At 35.6% G+C, this 24,114-nt stretch overlaps 1 protein-coding gene across 1 annotated transcript in view; it reads right to left on the reverse strand.

Annotated features, from left to right (window-relative positions):
- The window catches only part of LOC145660677 (heterogeneous nuclear ribonucleoprotein L-like), a 214,095-nt gene that overhangs the window by 168,513 nt on the left and 21,468 nt on the right, over positions 1–24,114 (reverse strand). The window contains exon 3 of the mRNA XM_081726013.1: positions 768–817. Coding sequence (XP_081582139.1) covers positions 768–817 — 50 coding nt within the window. The remainder of the gene's footprint in view (positions 1–767; positions 818–24,114) is intronic.

The raw sequence follows: 24,114 nt of genomic DNA on the forward strand, positions 1-24,114 counted from the left end.
GGAGTTCAGCGGAGGTGGTATTAACAAACGAAACTTTCCCTTTTCAATGGCTGTCTCGGGGTAAGATAACAGATAAACAAGAACCAGTTGAAATTGCATTGTTCTGTTTCCAATCCGTCGGACACTACAAATTTTTTCGTTGTAAATATTTCGAATTATCCAAACACGAGGTTCAAAAGTTCGATTTATCCACGATTTCTTACCATTGTTTTTAATAGCGTTTTCAAGGGGAATAAACTTCTGTTCGAATTATCCAAGTTCGAATTAAAGAGAGTCCGCTGTATTTTGTCACATAGAATCCAAATTTCGAAACCCTAGGACGATTGATCATGTCAATTTTGTTTTATGGGCGAAAAACTTGGATCCTCCCTACCCAAAATCGAAAATTTTTTTCGCCTATAAAAAAAATTGACACCGCCAATCATCCTAGGGTTTCAAAAGTTGGATTATGTGTAACAATATACATTGAATCCACACACTGGGATATGGTGTGCAGAACTTTGTGTGTGTGTGTAGCTGTGGTAATTATTACTAACTCTCTGAAGTCAAAATAATGCAACCATCCATTATTCACGGCAGCTGAAAAACTGCTGATAGTGCGCAAACGTATTTTTTTTTTTTAAGTTAGTTTCTGATTACTAATAATTAGATAAAAATCAATTTCAATTTATCATCATAATAATAAGCATTACGCAGAATTTTATTCTCGGAAAAAAAAAAAAAATCTGCGTGTCAATAAGTTTTAAGAAACCAAAAATGGTACATACCTCTTTCTTCTGAGATCGTCTTGATAACCACCATACTGGTCGGTGTGGTTCTGAAAATAAATTTAAAATACGTTGAGATAAAACTGCTATTTCAAATATGAGCTACATATTAAGGTGAAACTTCGGTTGTTCTTGATTTATAGTCAAATTTACGAACAAGAAAAACATCTTACTTGAATAGTGTTCAGTTTTATTTCTCAAAATTGACAACCATATCGGTTTATATTAAAATCTGTCTGTGGTTCATGTAATTAAGGAGTTTTCTACGTGGGTCGTTGGATTTATACGTTTCCCTAAGTCGTTAAAAAAAAAAAAAAAAAAAAAAAAAAAAAAAAAAAACATTTGTAAATTATACATACATGATTAGGTGGCACATGCATAATGCATATAATGTCCATCAAGATTCAAGAATTTGTCTCACAGTTGCACCAATTTGTTCAAAATGTTTGGCACAAAAAAAAAAAAAAAAAAAAAAAAAAATCAAGGCTCTGGCTATCTGGCTCTCCTCTCACATTCCGCCTCATTTCGTCACCAGTTGACAGCAGACCAGATCGTTTATGTCGAACCTGAACTCTTCTTCGGGGAAACACTTCGCCAGGAGTGAACTGGTCTCTTCTTGAACGCTCACCCCTACTCAGCACACAAACAACACAAACTTTAAAGGATTAGGGTCAAAACAACTGCACTACTCTCTATACAGCCTCAACTTAACGTGTTATTTAAACCTTTTTCCGATGTTAAAAGTCTGCATTGCAAGATGAACGTTTCGATTTTAGGATTTACGATGTAGATTTCTGGGCTTTTGGCATCTAAGGCCATTTAGCCCTACACGATTTGAGGGATGACGTCCCTCGGCGAGCACACAATCCGGGAAAAGGGAAGGAAGAAAGGATTGGAGAAGGAAGGAAGCGGCCTGGGACCTATAAGTTAGGTACCACCCAAGCACTTGCCTGGTATGAATGAAGAAAACCCAGGAAAACCTCATTCAGGGTGGCTGACCTGAAAAAGCGTGTTACACTTTTTCGACCGAGTGGATGAACGTTTCGAAATTGATGAAGTGAAACGGAATGTGAGAAAATAGCTAAACAGCCAGAGCCCTGATTTTTTGCAAAAGAGTTTGGACAAATTGGTACAGACAAATGCCTGAATCTCAACGGGAATAATGTGGAGAAGTGAGGACCCACCTACACATGTATGTATAGTTTCCAGAAACGTATCTATTGAACGACCCATGTACATACAATTTGACCGACCACGCGACCATTATTCGTAAAGAGAACACCAACTAAAATTTCATCACTAAAGCATGTACCTTCTTTGCTGATGAAATTGTGTCAGTAAATTACCATACAGGATTTTCTTTTTAAACTTGAGACAACCGTGTACGTCTAAATGAATATGAATATTATATATATATATCTTTTTTAATAAAATTTTTCAAGAGTCAATCAATATGGGAAAATGGTTTGATGACCTCTGAACTACCAATAGATTACCAGTTATTGATAGTCTAACGAACTAACGAAGTTATATTTAATCAAATGGCAGGTTAATACACATTTTAAATATGCATGTTAAAAACTAACAATACTACATTTATTTTATAGCGTTACAAGCTAAGGACGCTACAATATTACAAACATTCAAATTTTAGAAGTCTTTACTATACTAAGAGCACAACTGCGATGGACGGGCAAACATCATCCCAAATACATTATCATGATATGACGTATTTCCAACAAATGGGGAACGATGTACAAGGAATTGAAAATCTGACGTTAAAAATAAAAAAAAAAAGTAAAACAAAATAAAATAAATTCGAAAACATGCTTACATAAGTATCATATGTTAAATACTTACACTGTTTCCAATTAGCCGTTCACAACAATTTGGCATCTCAAACGGTTCCGGAGATGCTTGCAACTATACTTACAATAAAGTACTTGCGGAAAATGTATAAAATGATTGTGGCTTACCTTTTGTTTTTATAAGTCTACAACAACAGCTTTCGGTGGTGTTAATTGCAACAAATTCTCGCAATTACATGATTTTAAGATTATCACTGGTACTGTGAGGTATTACACTACTGTAAACTGTAAAATGATTTACTAGTTTATTGAAAACCATTTAAGTATTCACATAGGATACTTATGTAAGATTTTTTTTCGAAAAAAAAAAAAAAAAAGTAAAATGTTCAACTTGAAGCTTCGTTCCCACTTATTCGAAGTATGTTCAACTGTGCTGATAGTGTTGTCGAGACTTACAAATTGGAATGTTCGTAACACTTTAGCATCCTTAGTTTGCAACACTGGGAATAAGTATGGTATTCGTTTAACATATAGATGTGAAATATATAATAATCTGACAACGGTAAATTTATGCTGGATTGGCAATAACGGTTCATCTTTTGGCACTGTGGATTATGTCAAATTATTTTCCCTTATTGATGTTAGTTTCGTACAAAATTATAGCTTTTTATCTACTTTTTTAGAAGTTACACCGTTGTCTGAAATTAAACTCACCCTGTATATGAACATGGAGATTACAGGTTGTCTAAAGAGATCCAACACGATATCATGGAAATTAATGATTCTTACTATTATTAATCCGAAAACTAAATGCCAAAATACTCACATTTTGTAAAAGGTGAAATTCGTACTGCTATGGAGTAAAAATAATTTAGTACTCTTAAGATTTGTAATTCATGTTTGTTTTCTGAAGGATACCATGCAATTAGAATGTAAGTAAACAGAGCATATACTTAAAAAGTGTAATAGAAGGCTCCAAAGAAATTAATGAATTTAAAATGTAAAGATTTCGCTTTCTTTTTAAAACTAATATTTTTAAAATTATTTTTCCCCCAAAATGTCTTTGCATATAATTTGATCCACTCTAATTTGAAATCAACACACAGAAATCAAAATGATTTGAAAGAACTTTCTTACTATTATATTCGCAAGCAATTTTATGTAATTTCAAGGCAATATATAGAAATGAATTACGAGATTTTTTTTTTTTTTTTTTTTTTTTTGCCACCTCGATATATATTTACTGACACAATATTCAAGCGCTATATCAAGAAGTTACACAGAAATCATTTTGCAAGTAACGATACGGATCGTCATATAAATCCGTTTTTGTTTATAGATTTTTCCCCTCTTTTTGTCTTTCCTTTTCTTTATTCCTTCCGATTTAGGATTTTTCGATTTCTGGGCTTTCGACATCTATGGCTATTTAGCGCGTCAGGTTTGAGGGATGACGTCCCTCGGCAAGAACACTATCCGGGGAAAGGGAAGGAAGAAAGGATAACGGAAAGGAGGCGGCGGCCTAGGGCGAATATGTTAGGAACCAGCCCGGCATTTGCCTGGTGAATGAGGAAAACTTCATTCAGGATGACCTGAAAAAGTTTTTTACACTTTTTCGCCCGAGTGCTCCCACCAGGTTTCTTCCTTCCGAATTTTGCGCCCCCTTACTTCGGTGCTGTCGCTCTGGTCAATCCCCTTCCCCAGGCACGGCACTGTTTACTATGAACAAAAAATATTTTCCCCTTAATCCTTATGCAACTGAGGTTAAGAAGAATTTTATCACATACATGGACTCTGAATCATGCTGGGAATTAATTCAGTGCAGTTGAGGGATGGAAAGACAACATAACTTCACATACAATAGGCTCTTCCTCACGATACTACAAATACTGTCTTTTAAAAAAAAGTCATATGTCAGTATTACACTAAAATAATTATGTTATGATCAATTATTCATGGCACTACACAAGGAAATTTTCGAATTGATTAAATTCATTTCAGTAATATAACACTTGGCGAGCTTAACTAAGAATTACAGAGTAGTTGGAACAATCGAGAAGTGTAAATCTACTAATTTTCAAAAACTAATATTCTTAAGAACCTCAAAATCATATAGCGAGCAGCAAATAAACTTCCTAACATACCAATGTTTCTGAAAGAATGTTTCAATTTTAATTTTTTATTGCTACCTTCTATGACTGAGCAAAAAATCGAATGGCAACAATGAAATTATTTTTAATGAAGGCAACAGTGATATACGTAGCCCCAAAATTTTCCTTTACTAAACTAAAGCCTCCTCGAGTATACTCGTCAGAAACGTGAGAAAAAGATCGTTCTCAAGCTTTTATGTTAAGGAAATAACGTTTTATTTAACTCAAACGAAACGCTGCATAAGATTACATTACGATTCTTCAATAGTTTGGTTTATATAATTCAAATCAATAATGTAGTCAATTTCAAACTTCGCTTGTGTGTAATGTAGTTTTAAAAATAGAAGTTGAAAATTATAGTAAAGGAGCTGAGAATTGGGACTGAATGCGATTAAGAACGAAATACAAATTTCTAGTTGGGAAAGATAAGTTGTGTTTCCCTTTGCAGTAGAAACCACAACCACATGTTTCCAACCAACCAATAAGCAAGGCTCATATTCTTTAATATATAACAATAATTCGAGAAGAGTTACAAAGAAAAATTACACATTTTAAGGAGCTCAGTTTACCAAAACTTCTTTATATATTTACTGTCTACGCATCCACACGTTAAAAAAAAAAAAAAAAAAAAAAACTATTTGTTAGATCACTATCAAGTTTGGCCAGGATGTTGGTGGTCATAAGTTAGAAATCAATTGTTGAAGAAGTAATATTTAAGGGTCTTCAATACAGCGAAATTAAACTACCGCTAATTTTAGTTTTTGTGTAATATCTTCAAAACATACAAAAATATTCGAAAAGCAGAAACGAAGTGAACTAGACAATACAATTTTGCATGTGATACCTTGACCACAATTCACCTCTCTGCTTTTGGTATACCGCTATTTACAGAACCCGTATAAAAAAAAAAAAAAAAAGCTAGATCTATCTACCGTTGCGAATCGAATGCAGATAGATGAGTTGTTATAACAGTGTCACATGCAAAATCGTATTGTCAAGTTCACTACGTTTCTGCTTTTCGAATATTTTTATTTGTTTTGAAGATATTACACAGAATCTCTAAAATTAGCGGTAGTTTAATTTCGCTGTAGATAAGACCCTTAAACAGAACTGGTAGAAATCAACCATTTCCAGTATTAACGATCAGTACAGAGCAAAGACGGTGACAGACAATGGGAAATGAGCAGGCTTCTCCAATCAATTAAGAGTTCCACGAACATGCTAACTTTCCTTCCTTAACTCTTTCTTGAAACCGGAAGTGACAGAAAATACAACTTCCGGTTAAAATTTTTATCTACATCCAACAAAAAGGATAAGAGATAGCGAGAGCTTCTTGTGGTATTCACTTAGCGTTCTCAGAATAGGACCCCCTTACCTTTTAAAACTACTGAAACCAGAACTGATAAATTATCTATTTCCGGTTTTCACATTAATCGCTTTAGAGGAAAAACGTCGATAACGAAAGTTGTTTTCTACAATCAGTTAAGAGTCTTCATCCCGGCGAAATTAAAATACCGCTAATTTTACAGTAATTTTGTGATATCTTCAATTAGATAAAAGATAATTGAAATATGGAACAAGAGCACCCTAGACAATATTATTTTGCGTGAGGTACCGTTATCACAAGTCACCTAGTGGCTTTCCGTTTTCAGCTGTTTAGAAACGCGAAAATAAATGCCGATTTTCAAAATGGCTCGAAATCGAAAGCAGATAAGTGAGTCGTGATAACGGTTTCTCATGTAAAATAATATTGTCTAGGGCGCTCTTCGATTATCTATTTCCACATTTCGATTATCTTTTATCTATTTGAAGATATCACATAATTACTGTAAAATTAGCGGTATTTTAATTTCGCCGGGATGAAGACTCTTAAGCGTCCAAAGAATACATTCTATCTCCCACCGGAAGTAGTATTAAAGCTACTTTGACTTCGTGTTTCAGTATCACAAAGATTACTTTCATTGATACCAAAACAATTCATCTACGAAATATCATACCCAGGCTATTTTATCTTTACGTCAAATAAATGGCTCAAATTTGTCCATACTTTTTTTTCGAGGGATGATTAATTAAATGAATGATTTAACAGATTTGGTGGAATGAAAATATGGGGGAAAGAAAAACTGAGAAGACTCAGAATCAATGTTGTTCATCATAAACTTTGTCAGAGATCAAACCAGGACCTCATCACACCAGGAGTTGTTTCGTACACATGTCATTATGATCCCTTTCTGGTTCATTCGTGTAAAAGATGTCGACAAAATAAGAGAAGAGGATATGAACTTTTGTTAGTTATTATTCAAAGAAGGAATAAAGTCTCACTCAGAATGTTAAACGAATATTTACAAGATAAATTGTTGAGGGAGGGGGCTTCCACTGTAATTATTACTCAATAACACCCTCCCCACTGGTCTAACGCTAAACCTTTGGCGCACGTGGCTCTGGCTTCGATTCTCGGTGGAAGAGAATTAAAAAATCTCACAATAATTCACATTCACTAATCATCAGTCTCTTCAGCCTGAAGGCCACTTTTTTTTTTTAAGAATACTATATGCAACATTTCACTGTTACTCAATAAGTAGCATTTACCGGGGAAAAAAAAGTATCTGTACTTGCTCAACTACTGAAAATTAGAACGAAACTAATTTCTGAAATGAAAGATCAGTTACAAAACTATTTCCATACAGAAACGTACTACCAATATTCTCAAGAATAAAAGCTCAACAACAAAGAACGGATTTTCACATAAAATTCACCTTTAAATCCGGCACGTAATATAGTTTTATTTTATTTGAAATAAATGCTCTCGGGGAAACAATATAAAAGTGATTTTTATTATTTCTCACGACGAAGCCCAATACGCATATGCAAATCACAGAACTTCAGTTTAGATTACAACAGATCTGGCGCCAAGCCCGAAAATCCGCACCCTCTCTACCTGACGGATCGATAATCTTCCATCGGAGTCGGACCCACCCAGGTGCTCCACTCCGTTTCTGCTTTCTTGCACAGAGAACTTTCAAGTATTACGAATTTAACTATCACATATCAGAGCAACTGAAAGCTGAGAGACGTTATCGGAAATTACGATCTCCGACGACTGAAATGTTTCTCGCCGCTGAACACGTGAGGGTCAACGTAAAAATATGCTCTGCTTCGTACTGAGTAACACGAGAATTAAAGCATTAGTTAATTTCCAATCATACCATAAAATCACAAGAAACGCACATTTGATAACAGCGTAATGACTTGATTGTACACATTGAAAGTACTTAAATCGATGCTTTACTTAAGTCTATTATATGTCTAGATTTTAAAATATTGATCTCAAACAATTCCCTTTTAATTTATAAATTATTATTGCTAGTGTTTATATGTAATGAGTTATCAGCTAGTCTATAAAGTAGTAAGTCTTTTGCACACGAGATGGCGTTAGTCTCATAAATCTCAGGGTATATGAGTCGCAGCGGATCAGGCCTAACATCACCTGAAAGCTGAAGCTAGTAGAGGTGCAAAACTGTTGGAATTCTTGTAGTCATATACAGGGGCGGATCCAGGACGAACTTCTGGGGGAAACAATGGGTTGTAACACTGCTACTTAGAGCTTCTTTTAAGAGCTCCAAACTCTGGGATTGGTTTTATTTATATTTATAAAATAAGAAAGTTTCCTCTTCTGAGAGGGCAATCGCCCCCCCCCCCTTGGATCCCCCACTGTACATATGTAAGGTATTGTGCCGAGAAGACTAGTGAACTTCCTGAAAACTTTTCTACATTTTACGGTGCAAATGCTGCACACGCCTGTGAAGGTATTTGGGTATTTATGGGCACGATACGTTATCGAAAGTTACAACCAAAAGATGGTACAGTCGCTTTCATTCTGGATATTACGATGACCAAGATACTCCTTGCACCCGATCGCAAATGCGGATGACATTTTGACAGAAATTCGAGCAAGACCAGCCATGTACGTAAGCAGTCACGATACTGCCAAGGACCTAAACATGCATCACCAAGAGAAAGCGGACTACAGAAAGAAATTTGACGTTTGGATGTCACATTATTTGCTTCAACCGGACAAGTTTCTATGCAAATCTCTATAGAAACGTAACGAACTCAATCCATTTCTGAAGCGGTTGATCAAAAGCGCTTTGCAACCGTTACGAGTTGCGCTCCTCACTACTTACTATCTCCCATTAACGGATACCATATTTTTCCTCGGGTTTCAAAATAAAAGGAAAATCCAACTTTGACTCACCCTGTATACTGAATACAAGGAAAAGCAAAGAAATTTAGCTTAATGCGGTTTCTTACAGAAACAATATTCTCCATGTTGTTGGATCAACAAGAACCGAAATCAACAGAAGAACTAACGTATCTTGAAGATAATTGAAAACCTGTCAATGTATGAAAATTATAGAATAACATTCATATTTCGCGTCCGTGAGAAGGAATAGTAGAGGAAGCAACTGCTGGTAATTCACATACCGAATGACAATGTGATAAATCTTACTCCGAACTGAAATTTTCGAGTTTAACGTCCTACGATTATGCCCTTTTGGTTGAGGACGATCATTAAAGTGAGAGAATGATAATGGAAGAAATAGTGGAATGAGAAAGCGGGAGGAAACGGGAGTAGCCCGAGAAAACCCATGTTGTCCACCACAACCTCACCGCCGGGGATCGAATCAGACACCTCCGCACCAGAGGTAAGAGCTGTACCACTGAGCCACCGTGCCTCAGCTTATTTCGAAGTATTACTGATGATGAGGTGGTGAAAAGAGAAGTCGGTAATTAAAAGATGAAAGCACAGTACGTTCACTGTTGATTTCAGAATTGTAAGAGAAACTTATTTCATTTCCATTCTTTGCAGTTGAAACAATCTAACGATTTTATATACTTGAAAATTGTAATAAAACAATACCTATATATAAACCCTTAACATAAAAGCTCGAGTAAATTCGAGCTTTCGGGCATCACTTTGAACTGCACAAAGTTTAAAAGCTTGAAAATGATCGTTTGCCCACGTTTCTGACGAATAAACTCGAGATTTTATTAAAGGAAGATTTTAGGGCTACGTATATCATTGTTGCCTTTATTAAAAGTAACATCATTGTTGCCATTCAATTTCCCTCAGTGACTGTTAAAACTTAGCAATAAAAAAATTAAGATTAAAACTGAAACGCTCTTTCAGAAATAATCGGTATATTACGAGGTTAAAATGCTAGAAAAGTTTATATGTTTGTGGCAATCGTTTCAACAATGAATCTCGAAAACTACAAGTGCCAGGAACATGCCGTTATCGCCAGTCGATTCCAAATTTTGTGTAGATTTGCCAGTTCTTATTCAAATTTTCAAGAACTTTTTTTTATTTTTCTATTCCAATTTTAGGTGTTTTGGCAATACTGTATTAGTTAATATTGCAACTAGGATGATACCCCTTGCCATTAGCGTCAAGAGCACAAACTTGGGAAAAAGAGTAGCGGGAGACTGGGGTATATGGTATATCATATCCCCAGGTAACTGAGGGATCTGTGTCCTTCCCGGAATATTACAAAAAATGTTTTCGTAATTGCATTTTAAATCATTTTTTACTTTAAAAAGCAAACAAATTTTTAATTTTTCGTGTATTTTTACCTTTGATTTTTTTTCTTTGAAAATGTGGTACTAAGAAAATCACACACTTTATAGATTGTTTTTCAAACATTAAAATTCAACCTTGTTTTACAATTTTAATTAAAACTTTAATGATTGTATTGGAAGCTTTCGAACTGTGTTTAGAAGAATGTAGAGAATTAGCTGGGTCAAGCGGAAAAACAAATGAAAGGGTGTTAGAAATGGAGGGGTGAGAAAAGGGCAATTATAGATATTATTAAGAGAAGAACATTCGGTAAGAAGGAGCTATGTAATAATGTGTTAACAGTGTGGTGGTAGGAAAAAGAGGGAGAGCGAAGACTACAATTAATGGACGATATCAAAAACAGAAAAATTGTATGCAGAGATGAAGTTAGCAGAAAATCGCTAAGCACGAAAGCTTCTCACTTGATGCAAGTGTCATGCCAATAATGTCAGAAAACGTATGATCATCATCATAAACGACACCAAGTGTATGTCAAAAATGAGGCTCAACAATGTGTAGTTATTTTTTTAAAAAAAAGCTAAACTGAACTCGCTTTGCTGCTCGCTATCTAAACAGAAACAGCTCGTTATTTTACAGTTTACTTTACCTTCATAGGCTCAAAAACTAACTGCTTTTTTTTTTCACAGTTGGAAACAAATCTTTGTTCTACTTGTTTATGGATTTAGAAAACTGTTACATGCTTGAGCGTCTTAAGACACTTGAAACATTGGGGAGGGGGGAAGAAAAGTGATTCATAAATATTGGGTGATCCTTTCGAAAGGCAACCAGTAGATGAGCTACGTATAGCGGGTTGATGGACATTTCAGGCGCTTTTGCGTTCATCTGAATGACAAAACCTTTTTTTTTTTGCAAGTTGGTAACTTCGAAGGCTTGTGAACCCACAATAAGGCGTACTCGGATAAGGAATTATACGAAAATAATATATGCATTTGCTATCATCTATTACTTATCCAAGTTTGCCACAAACTCCTCTAATAGCAATTCACTCCCTTTGACAGTTTTCTTGTACTTGTGTTTGTAAAGGGACTTGAACAGATATAGTGAGATGTGGGAAGAAGATTCACGCTCATATTAGAACTGTGCGCTGTATAAATAGTACAACTTCAGCTAATATTAAAGTAAAATTCTTTTAAACGGCGTTTGATGGTCTAACACTGGACAGAAGCTTTCATTGTGTGGCCCCCGCCTATTCCATTCAGTAGGTTTCTTAGGAATGAGGTTATTTTTTTACAGACCAACTTTTAGTGTTCCTTTTTTTAAAATTTATTTTTATTTGAATTCTTAAAAACTTTTCTTTCTTTCGACATTCCAAATCGAACTAAGCAGTACTCTTGATATGATAAGTATGTTCTAGTATGTAAACAGACTTAATAATAAAACATTAAGACTGTATTTTGGATACCTGTTAGCTCAACATGTTCAAAAGTTTGTCTGGTACGTTCATGTAAAAGTCTTGACTTTCTAAGTTTGAAATTAGAAGCTGAAATTTCTGCTTTTAAATACAATTAGGGGTTAGAAACACCTCCAATTTATTGATCTTGAGACTACTGTTACAAGTAGCTTTATATACATAGCCAATAAAAGGAAAAACACTCCAACGCAATCGTAACGATATGTGGGAAAGGTAAGTACCGGATTCTTTTCAGTTCATGTATTATATAATCACGACTGAATATGCCGTATCAACAAGAAACATGTCCCAGACGCATGTCATTGTATACGAAGTGCCATTAGCCCCTGCTTAATCTGGTAAATTCCCTCAAATGTTTAGAAGCAAATATATATTACAAGCACACTGTGATATGTATACTCGTAACATGTACGTTTGGTTGCAACTGTGCACGAAAATGTAATTCTAACTTGAGAACATTTTTATTGACAGTCTCCTTAAAATGAAGTTATAAAGTTTATTTAAAATAAAACTTTGATGGCTGGAACTCGATAAAAAAGATTAAGAAAAGGTTTTATAAGTTTATATAACGAGTTGAAACGTATTCTACAAATGGCCACAGATGGGCCCAGGATTCTAAAAGCAGATGCTATTCAAAACAAATGTCCATAATACGAATCTGTTTATCACCCAATGTCACTGTAGTAATGAATATGGTATTAACTAAAGACGGGAGGTTGTTTCAAGGTCAGAGAGCACATACGCAGTGTCATTTAAATACAGGAAAATTCCACATTTTGTAATGAATTTAAATAAAGGTCAGAAAATACATACGCAATTCCTTTTAAACCCAAGTCTGTTACACGCCTCATACAATTCTGATTACTATATTAAAAACCAAAGGCGGAAGATATATTAGTTGACCGAAACTTCATACATAAAATTAAGCCAAATAGCCCCCTTAAAAATCAAAATAAAGGGAGAAGCGCAATACTGAGAATTTAAAAAAAGCGGGTAAAAGTGGTTAGAAAACTCAGTAATAGTATTTTGATCGACGTAATATGGAAAACGCAAAAAGGAAGAGCAAGGACAATGAAATATTTCAGTTTTACGTTCCACAATTGAAAACTCGCTGCAGAAAACAGTGTAAGTGCCACCTTGAAATTTTGTCACTTATTTTTTGAATACATTTATGCCATAGTTAGATTTTCATACTTTGGTTATATGCTAGGTTGTAGTTTTAAGCAATAGTATTGTCTATCTTTTTGACGCTTGGGCGCAATTTACTAGCTTTTGTCTCTACTGTTATAGTAACTATCGTTTTTGGCACTTAAACTGTTGTCTACAATGAGTCTTCAATCATACTCGGTAAGCTAAACCAGCGGTTCTCAACCTAATTCCTATCATGACCCCCACTTTATCACATCCTCTTGCCAGCGGCCCCTTATAATTTCTGGTTTGTAATAAGCTTGTGTGGGATTTTTAATATGCCTACTGCAGAGATTTCATGATATCCATTTATTTCTATAATAGCAGAAGCCATTTCTTGTAAACAGTGAATACAGTAACTTCCCTAAAAGCGAATGGATTAAAATCAAATTTGGACAGTTTATTCATATTACAAATATCGTATCCGACCAATCATACTGTTTCAAAATGAATACAATTGGTCGGAGTGGTTTTACTTCCATAGTAAGCATTAAAACAAAGAAATCACTTTTCAATTGAAAATGACTTGATAATGTGCGTCACGAAGACTGAACCGGATATTGCCGCACTAGTGAAACTCCACCATGCTCAATTATCTCGTTACTTTTCAATTTTAATTGTATTTCAATATGCAGTTCTCATTAGTTTCACATCGTACCTCTTTTATTTAAATTGATTTTTAAACGACTCTGCACCTGTTGGAAATGTTTAGCAGACCTATTTTTTGTTGTTCTTAACAGCATGTATATAAAATATGCCTATCACACTAAAATTCAAAATAATATTTAAAAATATTTTCCGGGATTAATTATATTTATCTCTTCTGCTTATCCTCGTAAGCCTCATGAAATGCTCTCGCGACCCCAGATTAAGAAACTGAACTAAAGAAACATCACTTGAAAGTACATGTTTATGAAAGAATTGGTGGAATGTGACTGTGTAAAGAAACTAAAGAAGAACCTATGTTGTCCATCACATCAAAAGTCGCATAACTTGGGATTGTAGCAGAAGCCTCTCGAACCTGAGACGTGCGCTTTACCACTGAACCACCATGCTTCCTCAGAATAGTGCAGTTCAGGAGTGGTATTCGACAGATCAGTGATCCACAACCGGTAAGCTGCGATGTACCGGAGTATCAGCACAAGGTGAATTTTTCGTAACACTATTTTACGAAAAAAAAATTACTTCATCTTTATTCCTTTACTGTGTAAAGTATGAATAAATTTATTTGAACAGCACGTCTAAAATAAAAAAATCTATTTTTTCTTAGATTTTTTACACTCCATCTACAGTGAATTAAAGTTCACAAATTACTAATAAATTCAGATGACTATTTCTGTTTAATAATATGAAATATAATAAGATTAAATTACCTACTTGTATTAGCAGTGTCAATATCAACATTACGTGACAGAAATTACATTTTGGTGTACTGTATTGAGTCATACAATTTGTAGGTGCCGCAAAGAGCAAGAGGTTTCAGATCACTGTGTAAGGCAACATCTTTAGAGTTGAGACAGAGTTAGCAGTAATAATCAAAATTCCGAGAAAATTGTTAAATATCTTCAATTTTGACCTAAAACTTTCAAATTCAAAATATATATATATATATATATATATATATATATATTGGGAAAGCAGCTTGAATTGGTAAGAGAGACTCCAAAGTACAGGATATGTACTGAAATAATGAAAAATCGTTTTATTTCATGATGGGAGTTAACACGACGTGTCAAAGTAAAGAGCGAATTAAATAACTTTTTCGCACCCGGAGCAGTACATTTGTCCCATTGCCTGAAAATCGTTAGAAACTGTGTCAAACTGAACTTTAACATCCAGCAAAATCTATTTTATTTATACTACGGAAATATGTTCCCCACCAACCATGGCAACAAATATACATAGTGACGCAAAAAATATTCAACTGCTGATAGCCGCAACATAAATATGTGAAAACAGTAGAGAAACAAGATAAATTCAGGTAAAAGACAAATGGAAAAGTAAATGAAATCTTTCAATTCAGTGTCCTACGATTATAAGAGAGATGATGATTAAAACAAGTGAATAATAATGGAAGAATTGGTAGAATCATAGTGGCAAGAAACAGGAGTACCCGGAGAAAACCTACGCACAGGATGCTGTCCACCACAAACTTACTTGGCAAGGAAACGAACCACGGCCCCACACACTAGCAATAAGCCACCGAGGCCCCTCATTAAAATTCAGAAAACTTGGGGTAAGTTTAGCGAAGAGTCCTAATAAACTCGTGCAGTTAACTTTCGTAGTATGTTCTATAGTCAGATCGAAAGTTTCTTCCAACTTACAACCAACTAGCTAAACTGTTAAGTGATTCTTTCAAATATAGCAAAAAACCAATGTCTAGAAGTCAGACAACACCCATTTCCTTTAAAGTATGGTCTACGTGTATTTAAAAGGAAGGAATGTACGTGTATTTCCTTCTCAACGATTGCCACATCAAAAATGCATTTGTAGCCTCACTCTAAGTAAATACAGGACCGTTATATTTGGAGCACATACTATTTGTAATTATTTGACTTACACAAACAAATTTTGCGATTCACACTTTACATTTTCACCTTTCGAAAATCAACGTGTGTATCATAATTGGTAGAAACAACAACGCTTCTTTTATCTATTGCGAATTGGAAGTCTGTGAATGTTCATGCGGAATCCCAGATACATATATTAAGGAAAGTCCAAAGATATCACACTGGACCAAACAATGATTTATTTTCATCTCAGCAATCTATTTCAATTACGTTTTGTTCTGATTAATTCCCATAGGCTTGAAATGTTCTCATACTTTCTAAATCTTACAACAAACGCCTATTGTTTCTTGTATTGCTCTAAATCTTTTTCCCACACATTTCACGTATTTCACTTGAAAGGAAATAGCGGTAGCAGAAAAAAAGTGGTCCTTCATCGATTTATAGCAAATGTTTGTTATGAAACATTATACTTATTTCCCTTAACACTTTTGTTAAGTGCAAGCACGAAATTTGGTGGTCAATAACTCAGGAAACAATTTTCCTAACTCACTCATTCTATGGTCAATGGAACCCGTTGGTTCAATGCCGCGTTTACAGAAGTTCTCCATTTTCTGGACCCAGTTTCTACGTTGTATTCTCATTTCTATGAGATCCATCTTAGTAATGTCCCCTTATCCGTACTTGAGTCATCCTAATAGTAGTTTTCCCATCGGAAAACTTTGAAAGCGTTCGTACTCACTCCCATTCTGGCTACCTGAGCCTCCTACACTTGATTAACATTGTTTGGTAAACAGTATAAATTATGCAGTTCCTCATTTTGAAGTTTCCGACATTTATCATTCTTGTTCCTCTTGGGTGCGAATATTCGTCTCAGGACTTTATTTTCAAATATTTTCAGTCTGTGTTCTCTCAGAGTAAGCGACCATACAGAACAGGCATGATCATTGTTATATATTTTAAGCTTCAAACTCGACAGAATTCGCGAAGACAAAAGATTTTGAACTGAATAAATAACACCAATTCCCTGCTTTCAGTCGACATTTAATTTACTCGTGAAAGTCTCCACTTGACTAGAATTGAAAAGTTGGAAGATCTTAATAAGGTTACTAAGCAGATGAAATATCGTGATCTACATGTCTTTGCTTTTTGACTCATTAACCACCAAATCTAGAGTCTGGACTTTTCAGTCCAAACAACAACGTTAACGGCAAATAACTCTAGAACTAAAACTAAAGATCTGCAATAATATTTACTATGCGTACAAGGCTCATAAACCTACCAACTACAATATTGCCAAATCTTAAGATTAAAAAGTAGAGAGGTTGTGCCCCGTAAGAAGCGGATTTGAACTATTTGTAGCCTAAATATAACAATGAATTATTTTGCATTTATGCACTTTCACTAATCATATATATACAAACCTTATCGATGTACTGGAAACACTTGGAGTTGTAAATGCCAGATGTCTAGGTTGGCAAGGGTCAAGCGGAGACTGTTTCGAACTGTTGGAGGTGTCAGGGTACATTTCATAATACGTCAGAAAAACTGCAGTGTGCAATGAACTGGAGAGACGGTATAGTATAAAATGTGCGACCTTTCTGATTTCCAAGGAGACATGATCGCTTAAGTCAGTTTTGTGGGCTCTGAAGTCAACTTTTCCTAGCTGCTCTAATTCATTTGCTAAATTCAAATTAATTAGAATTCAGTAACAATTAGATTTCCGATTTTCACGTTTACATAGTTCCGTTCAACTATTAATACGCATTAATAAATAAATAAATAAACAAAAACACCAGTGACACTCCAACAGCGCGCAAACTTAACAACACTGTAGTGTTGTCAAGATCTGGAGATTAAAAAGTACTAAACAAGAGCTGAACAAGTATCGAACATGTTAAATTTTAGTAAAAAAAAAAAAAAAAAAAAATTGTTCATTGTGAATAGAATTCTCAACAAATAAAGCTTTTATTGTATTATATAGAACTAATAATTTTTTATTTCATATATGAAAATAAAATAGCGCATTCTTAAGAGCTATACCAAAGACATCTTTGGTTTGATGCAAAATAACCCGGGAGGGGCTCCGCTTCACCATAACTGAAATGCCGGTAAACTTTTTATTCGTATTTCTTTGAAGTGCAAACCTCAACTTTGATAGTTTATAACTCGAGTAACAAATTTTGATTGCCAATTAGTCAGAAACCAAAGATCAACACAGCATGTGATGCCACTTTAAAATGTGCTCAAAATTCGTCAAGGTCAACCACCATACCTAGTCAAGATAGGATGGATCAAGGGATGGCCAGAACCGGTTTTCGGCTCTGAACGGATCGGGTTCTGGAACCGGGTTTTCGGATCCTGGTCTGGAACCGGTGCCGGTGGCCATCCCTACGCTAAACCGGAGCTGCTGGCAGGCTGTGAACAGTGTGCTAGATGAAATTGAAGCGACAGGCAGGCGCCCAGGCGGCGGCCGCTTGGCTCATTTGCCTAAACAAACTGTGTAATTGGCAAACACATTTGGCTAAACACTCACTGGTGGACCAAATTTTTTTTCTGGGGGGCACAAGCGGGCCTGGGTAGGGAGGGCACAAGCGCGTGGTCCCCTTTGCAGTGTTTTCAAGGTGAACTTTGTGCCTCCTTCACGGTTCTTTGGGGCTTTCGGATCCAGGTCTGGAACTGGTTCTGAAAATCGGATCTCCAAGAACCGGTTCCTCTTTGTGCCATCCCTAGATGAATCAATAACTCTAGAACCAAAGGCTTGATCTACTTAATATATCACATGTACGACGCTACACAAGGTTTGTCACCATTCCAAATCTCAAAATCTGACTAATATCTTCGATTAGCATGCCGCACAAAATATCCTTTCACTCAGGCCACTCACGAGTTTGATGGCCAGTAACTCTCAGGAACCAAAGATCTGTTCAACATAATATTGCGTACATGTACTAAGTATATAAAGGGTCCACAATCACGTCAAATTTCGTCAAGATCGAATTAATTTCATCAATCGTCTACGATCCTTGTATTGCGGCTACAAAAAGCAGTTGATCCTTTCTTTTGATTTTTTTTAAAGTTGTTGCAATGTTATAAATAAAATTCATATGTTCTACAAACAGAATATTTCCTAATAAGAAAAATCTTCATCCTTGCGAGAAGCGATACCCGACATTTAACTAGCTACGTGATTTTATTAATGCTTTATTTATTTAGATAATAGCGTATTATACATAAAATGGAAACATTTACATAAAATATGTTTACTGCAGTTTATTTCGGCTGCAGAAATCAGTAAACAAACCAAGAGAATTGAGCGCGAACTCTCCCACAAAGTCGAAGAAAAAACCCTGTTCAACAACCGGTGCAAATTAGCTGTTGTAAGGCGTGGTTCTCCACTTACGGCCCTATGTGGGTATATCGTGTCCGCCTAAGTGCCTTACATAAGCCCCCCCCCCCCCAAAAAAAAAGTACTATACTATTGGTTAACATTGGGTGTCACTACTTTTTTTTTTAAATTTAACTTTCCAGTTTTCATTAAAAGAAAAAGAAACTACTGAATAAAATAGTTCGCTTGTGAGTTATTCTAATAAATCAAACAATGATTTATATAAATTACTTACCCATGAAGAACTCCCGAAAACCTTCAATATATAACAATCATAGTGCTTTTACAGCAGGAGAAAAATAAAGAATCTTTGAAAGCTTGTGAGTCAGGAAGAGTATTGCACAGCATCATTAGCACTTCATGAAATACAAAACATTTAACACTAATAAAAGGCAGAACATTTAAGTGAAGAAAAATCTACTTTGAGACTTCAACACTCCGTAACACCATTACTATAAACGTTATTATCTATGTAAGTAACATTCCTATCACCAGAAAAAGAAATATTGGGCGATTGCAACCAGATCGGATCTCCCAGAAGCTGGAAGATCATAACAAACATGACTGACATATAAGTTGTTTGTGAGAGAAGAGCCTTCATGCACTTAACACTTTAAATTGTGAAATGAGCGCATAAACAACAATTAATGATGCACAACCAAGCAAGTTAAATGAACAACGTGACGAAACGCATCGTGTCAACAGGATTTACTTCACCACCAACACAAGTTTCAGGCTTGTTCACATGCATTTCTTTCAGCAGAGAAATTATGAATAATGTGAGGTAAATAGCTAGATTTGGCATGAGTCCGATGACGAAGTACCTTGTTGAAAGGAAGCTTCGCTACTTATCATTTTATCCACACAAGACAATTTTCAGCTTTTAAGTTCATTTTAAACGATTTACACTTAAAGCCCGTGATTTATCAAAATGTACAATGTCTCAAGGCCTAATCACTATACTCATCCCATTTTTTTTTCTGAAGGCTTTGTAAATAATACAATAGTAATGTAAAATGCAGTAATTTTGGAAAGCAATTCCTTAATCCTCATGAAGTTATTTAAAAAAGAATCAGACTTTTCGCTACGCTCAAGATAAACTACTTATTATTAGTACATTTAATGGCATTTTGAAGACAATATGTCAATTAATATTTAAACCTCTGTTTTCCGTACTGTCTTCGCGTTCAAGATTTTCATATTCTTTTAACATTGAGGGTGTAGAAGAACCTAGAAAAAAGAATTCATAAACCGCTTAAAGGTGCAAATTTATAATAAAACTCTTAGAAATGAAAGCATTATTTAAGAAAATGACGCCATTTCTGAATACAGGGTGCCTATTAAAATTCCAAAATGAAATTTCGTGACCTTTTCTTTACCAAACAAAATATAGTAACATTCTCAAAAGCGAATTTGATTGGGTGCGAATTAAGCCGAATTTTCATGTATGTGATAGAAGCGTGGTTTCCTTGCGATTCGATAGCGCCTAATAGACATTTTTGGTGATTAATTTTGACGTTTTATAGAATAAAATTTTCCAGTCTGTACTCATATTTGTAGATATTAAAAAATAAAATAAAAACGTGACTCAAAAACTAACCTGATTTCGTACTTTAGTGACTGATACATATCCTTTAATAGCTCTTAGATCTATATAATAATAATAAGAAGAAGAAGAAGAAGAAAGGCTAGATATTTCTTAGGAAAACCTAATCCAGTAAACTATAAAGCTCTTTCTACTTTGTAAGCAAAAATATATGGAACTCATTTTACACAGGAAGATATGATCGAACAGCAAACTCATGGGTTCCTTAAACCACTGAATCAGTTAATACATTTCCTTCACTCCTACGGTAACTAGAAAAAGATTCTGAAAATGAAATTATTCCCACACTAATACCCTGGAGGCTAAACGAGACGAATGATAGGTTATAGAGGAAATGGCGGAATAAGCTGTCAAAAAACATTCTTTGCCTTACTACCAGCAAATCCGTGAAACGTATACCAAAACCGAATCACTGCTACAGTTACCGGCGGATATGCCCCTACTAAATAGTCATTTATTTGCATAAACACAGGCACACTGGTAGAAAAGGGGATACGCTCTACACATTCTTTTGCTAGTAATTTCGACTGAGTTGATGAATTCTATGGCGCTCGAGGTTACCTTTTTGCCCATACTCAGCTTAAAAAGCCTTCACACATTTTATTATGGCACATGGTCGGCTCTACTCTCAGAAACGCTTCGGATTGCACTGCAACCATCTCGTCCCATTTAGCCATGATACTCAAAAAATGATGTAGAACTCCAATCAAATCAAGTAAGTTCAATTTGTCATGTCTGATCTTCTCCCATACTCATATATGCTATTTGATTGTAGAGCAACGTAGTAGAACTTCAAATTCCACACCTCTGCTCTAATATGCTTCCTTTAAGTTAGGGCTCAGCACAAGATACGTATACTGTTAATAAGTTCAACATCTGTTTTTAGCACCATATCTTACGCCTATACGACACGTGGATCTACAATGGTGTGCGGTATACATCATGTGAGATCCACCGCAAATCAAACTCGGGACTCCCGCCCTGAAGAGGTCTACGCTAACCACATAATCACAATTGAAGGGTAAGGGGAAAAAACAAGGAATGTCCACGTACGTACTTTTTCGGGTGCTTTGTCCTGTATGTTGGCGACTCTTGGTACTATTTGACTGCCATGCATACGTAGATGTAAAAATGTCCATGTAAAAAGGGTCAAAAGATGTAACTAACCCTATTCTTCTTTCGCGGTTTTCAATATTAAATCGCAGTTTTCTCGAAAATGCAGTTTTGTGACATTCCTTCTTTTTCCCCTTACCCTTCAATTGTAGCCGGGGACAGTGGCGTGATCCTGTTATCCACCTCTCTAGGAACCAAGACTGTCTGATGAGGAACGGCCTATATCAGTGGTTTTTTAACCTTTTCCTTATGGCGACTTCCTATTAATGCGTCGAAATGTATCAGTTCAACGTTCGACGATTATGTCCTTAAGCTAAGGGACACGATGATTACGGCCTGTGAATGATGGAAGAACTTGTGGAATGAGAAAGTGGGAGGAAATAGGAGTATCCCGTGGAAACCGACAATATGTTGTCCACCACAAACTTACTTAGCCGAGGTTTGAACCAGAGGTAAAATGAAATGAAATTGAGTTTTACGTCCCACGTTTATGCCGGTTAGGCTAAAGGTGACTGTGATGATGAGGGATGAATGAAATGGTGGAATGAAGAAAGTGGGAGGAAACGGGAGAACCCCGAGAAAACCCACGCACACGATGTTTGTCCACTACAAAGTTCACTTGGCGGGAGCAGGGTTTGAACCCGGGACCCTAAGCGCTAGAGGTGAACGCTCAACCACTGAGCCACGGTCCCCTCTTAATGCACACAATTTTACTCCACATATTGAACACTTCGATATATGGAAGACATCCTTTATTGCTACAACACGTGAAACCCATTTTTAGGAATTTCTGACCACACATATAAACATAATGTTCTTACAACAACAGAAATTTAATATCATCACTGAATGTTATTTGCGGAAAACTGAAAATTAACATCTCGATCACGCAATTAACGCGCAAATCGAAAATACGGATAGTTACTATTGTTTTATCACAAGCTGTTTTTTCGCTTAAAATTCTGAAGGTATGGTCACGATAATACGCGACACCCCTGATATTACCATGTGACACCCTAGTATGTTGTGACACTCAAATCGGAAACTTTTGGTATATATTGTAAGAGTTGATCGTGCATGATATTCTGTGCACCAAGTAAACACAAAAATTCACATGACGCAAGCCTGCGGGCCGGAATAAGTACCAATGGAATTATTCTATTCTGCATAATGTAATCACTTTGCGCCCATTTTTAAAAACTTAACTAGAACAGGACTATTAGTTTTAAAAGGCCTAATCTAACTGTACGATGACGCGAAGTTTTGCTAATTATCTATCTGACAAAAGGAGAATACAATTCTATGTACAGCACTAACAACGTTCCTATTGACCAATTGTGTCAAAAGTCATTTAGCTTTCAAAATGAAAAATACGCTTGTGAATCAGAGGCTAAAAGTTCAACTTATATACAGTCAGTCTGGGTCCTGTGCTATGCAAACTTATGATCTTTGTTCGATTCCGTTTAACGAGAACCTGTGGTTGACAATACCACACTCTCAAAATCACCAATCCGAGGATTTTTTTACTCTCTCATATTTACATTTTATTAACGTTTGCTACGGCTTGAAGAACATAAGCGACGGCATTTAACAGATTATATTCTCTCCTAGTTAAAATTAAAAAAAAAAAAAAAAAACTAATTTCAATTGACTTGATGTGCTTTTTGTGGTGAAGAAACATCCTGTACGTGAGTTATCTCGGGGTGCTCCCGCTCCCTCATGCTCTATCAATTCATCTATTATTACAGCCTCTCAGCAGCTCGAGGATCTGGTTATATTCCCTAAACCAAACGCTTTTTTACGGTTTCTTTGGCTTACTAGGTTTGCATGCATAAAATGAAATCTTAAACTCATATATGTTAACCCTACATATTACTACGTAACCTACACCTAAATCAGGCAACTAAAATTCAAAAATATCTATGAAAACATTTATGATGATGCACAAAGACGAAGAAACACAATACATAGCAAATGCTCATTGTGTGTGAAGTCCATTTATCACTCCCATTAACGTGGCCGGAATAGTTTCTCTTGGGAAAGCTTTGACAGCTGTATCTACTAGAAAGAATGCAATTTTGCAATACTAATGACAGCGGGCACTCCCACAGATTACGTCGGACTTGAATTACAGGATCCTATTGTTTGGAAGTTGTCTCCTTGGAAGATAACTTAGAGGTTATATATCGTGTGACGTGACAAGCATTAATTGAAAAGTAGTACACTTAGCAAGACGAAAGTCAGACACACCAACGAATTTCAAAATACCATCCACAGAACTTGAATGCTACAAATAAGGGGAAAAAATATCTAATACAAACCTCCCAAGTTTGATGCATGCAAGGTAAACTACTGGTCCGTATCATATAGAGAGTCGAGTACTACAGTGAAACCTGTCTTCAGCGGAATCGAGCGGGACTCGCAAAAATTTCCGTTAAAGACAGGTTTCCGCTTAATGGAGATAGACCTTTCCGTTAAAAAAACATATGTGCTTACAACGGACATAATGAGAAAATATATTGATGTACGCAACTTGTTCAC

The sequence above is a fragment of the Thermobia domestica genome, chromosome 9 (genome assembly GCF_964235325.1).
Source record: "Thermobia domestica chromosome 9, izTheDome1.hap1.1, whole genome shotgun sequence".
Classification (NCBI taxonomy): Eukaryota; Metazoa; Arthropoda; class Insecta; order Zygentoma; family Lepismatidae; genus Thermobia; species Thermobia domestica.